Source organism: Eptatretus burgeri, unplaced genomic scaffold, assembly GCF_056783735.1.
Source record: "Eptatretus burgeri isolate ZD-2024b unplaced genomic scaffold, Ebu_testis_v1 Ebu_testis_scaffold_33, whole genome shotgun sequence".
In the NCBI taxonomy this organism is placed as follows: Eukaryota; Metazoa; Chordata; class Myxini; order Myxiniformes; family Myxinidae; genus Eptatretus; species Eptatretus burgeri.
Window position 1 is genome coordinate 40,001 of NW_028221983.1, and position 2,500 is coordinate 42,500.

General features: G+C 40.1%; 1 protein-coding gene across 7 annotated transcripts in view; it reads right to left on the reverse strand.

Annotated features, from left to right (window-relative positions):
* LOC147007734 (uncharacterized) overlaps positions 1–2,500 on the reverse strand; it is a 108,825-nt gene that overhangs the window by 9,130 nt on the left and 97,195 nt on the right. For all 7 annotated transcript variants that reach the window (XM_085866507.1, XM_085866505.1, XM_085866508.1 and 4 more), the window contains one exon: positions 1,255–1,413. In XM_085866507.1, coding sequence (XP_085722633.1) covers positions 1,255–1,413 — 159 coding nt within the window. The remainder of the gene's footprint in view (positions 1–1,254; positions 1,414–2,500) is intronic.

Below are 2,500 nucleotides of genomic sequence, written 5' to 3' on the forward strand. Positions count from 1 at the left end.
GAGTATAGTGGAGCACACTCCCACAAAAATTTCTCTCACTCTCACTGACTGTCTCTGTCTCTGTCTCTGTCTCTGTCTCTGTCTCTGTCTCTGTCTCTGTCTCGGTATCTGTCTCGGTCTCTCACTCTGTTTCTCACCCCTCTTCGTCTTGACGTTTACGACGTGACAAGTGGTATTTGCCAGTGATAAATCAAGAAAGAAATCCGGAAGCAATTGCAAAATCCAGCCATCTTGTGTTAATGCGAGCAGATGGGCTGAAAGGGCCGATTTGTACTTCCTGTGATTGTGACGAAATTTACAATGACTCTTCTCCATATTCAAATAATAAATGTGGATTCAAAAATTTCATGACAAAAGCTCAAATGGTGGAAAAGGTTATGGCCTTGCACAGACAGACCAAAGGAAGATGAATCATCCACAACCAAAGAACCAAAGGAAAAGATTGACGGGCCCCAACCTCGCCCGTCAAAGTGATGGACAACCACTGCAATTTCCATCTCCATCTCACCAATGATTATAAGAAGGAAAAACAAAACACAGAATCAACAACTGAGCAGTCAGTCAAGGCTTAACTTCTGCGCACAATTCTGTGTGTGTGTGTGTGTGTGTGTGTGTGTGTGTGTGTGTGTGTGTGTGTGTGTGTGTGTGTGTGTGTGTGTGTGTGTGTGTGTGTGTGTGTGTGTGTGTGTGTTTGTGTGCGCGTGTGCTGGCGTGCTTCTGGAGCCCCATTATTTTTGAAATTTTTGCATTAAACTTCTTCCTCCCCTCAGTTTGTTCCACTTCCTAATTAGACCACTCATAGAAAATTTCGTTGAAATCAATAATTGTCTCGGGGGGTCCACGAGCCAATCAAAATTGTATCTCAAGTTTATTATTTTATGCAAAAGACAGCTACATTTTTGCAAGGAGTTACTCTGAAAAATAATAGCTCGTGTTTTATCATTCTGCATATTTTCCCTATTTAAGGTTACATTTAATCATCCCACTATTCATATCCACAAAATTAAGCAAGAGGCAGCGATTTGATAGATATTGACATTATTAAAAAATAGCTGCCTTATGTTTTATAAAATACATTGGAGCTTATGTTATAAATTGGTTACCATTTCTATATTTTAGTCATATAAACCGAACAAAAGGCAGTGCAAGTCAAAAAATGACTTTATTTTTCAAATTTTGAGAGAACCAGTAACATGAATTAAAGCACTTCAATATAATAAACGAATTGAAAATCCACAGTTTGAATCTTGGTACCTCGTATTGCAGTCGTTCACAGTTCATATCAAAGGTGCCAAATGTCACAACACTCCGAGTCTCAGGCGAATTGTCATTTGTAGATTTCCGCTTGTGCAGGTTTTCTGTCTTGCTCCACAACTTGTAACACATTTTGATAATGTTCTTCAGTTTTGGCTGCTGCAAGAAAATCCGAACTCAGTTTTACTCCATGCTCAGCACAATCATTTACCACATTCATGGCATCAACATTAACAACAGAAGCTTGGAATGCAGCAGAGTTTGACCAGCTTCCAACATCCTCTGCAAGAAACTCATGGTCTATCTCGAGAATTTGAAGAGTGAACCAAGAATCTTGGCTGATTAAATCAGCAAGCGTAGTGGACCGATTGATGCCTGGAGGGAACTTGGGCTTCACAAACCCAGTGCCAAAACGGTCACATGGCAATGTGTATAACCTCTGGAGGTTTAACAGTCAACAGTCTATCAGGTAGTGCCCGTTTCTCCTCTTGCGGTACTTTGTTACTGAAGAGTGCGAGAAGTACCATCTCTGCAGTGAGGTACCAGAGATGGCGTTGAAAAACTCTGACTGCAATTATGGAAACCTCGGGATTCACAGCTTCATACATTAGCAGAGTGTGATACAGCTTCAAGTGTGCTAAACCAAATATCATCAATTGCCGATATGTATGGGAAAGCACCAACTGTAAAACCACATGTATTTATTTGAAATTCACAAAAACTTGAAAAAAAATTTGGCAGCTCTGATTGTGCACATATTTAAACTCCAAAAAAGCTGCCGTATGTTGTTTTCAACATATTATCTGAACAAAAAGGACTCATGAGAACATAGCACGAATATGTACAATAAACACTGAAGGTGGATAAAAAAATGTTACTTTCATGAATGGATCCTATTTGAATCGCTGCCGTATGCACATAGTAGAGGACATAGTCCTTCAACTTCGGGCTTCCGGTGTACCCCCTAAACAACTTCTGATTTCATTTAAATTTCACAAAGATTATTATTTTCACCAATGGAACATTTTAAGACGAGGTAGAAGTTAATTGCTTACTATGAGGGCTCCAGAAGCACCCAAGCGTGTGCTGTTCAGAAAGCATAATATTTCCTATTTCCAAACTTCCCTGCTTCTGAATATCGTGGAGCACACTCCCACAAATCTATCTCTATCTCTCTCTCTCTCTCTCTCTCTCTCTCTCTCTCTCTCTCTCTCTCTCTCTCTCTCTCTCTCTCTCTCTCTCTCTC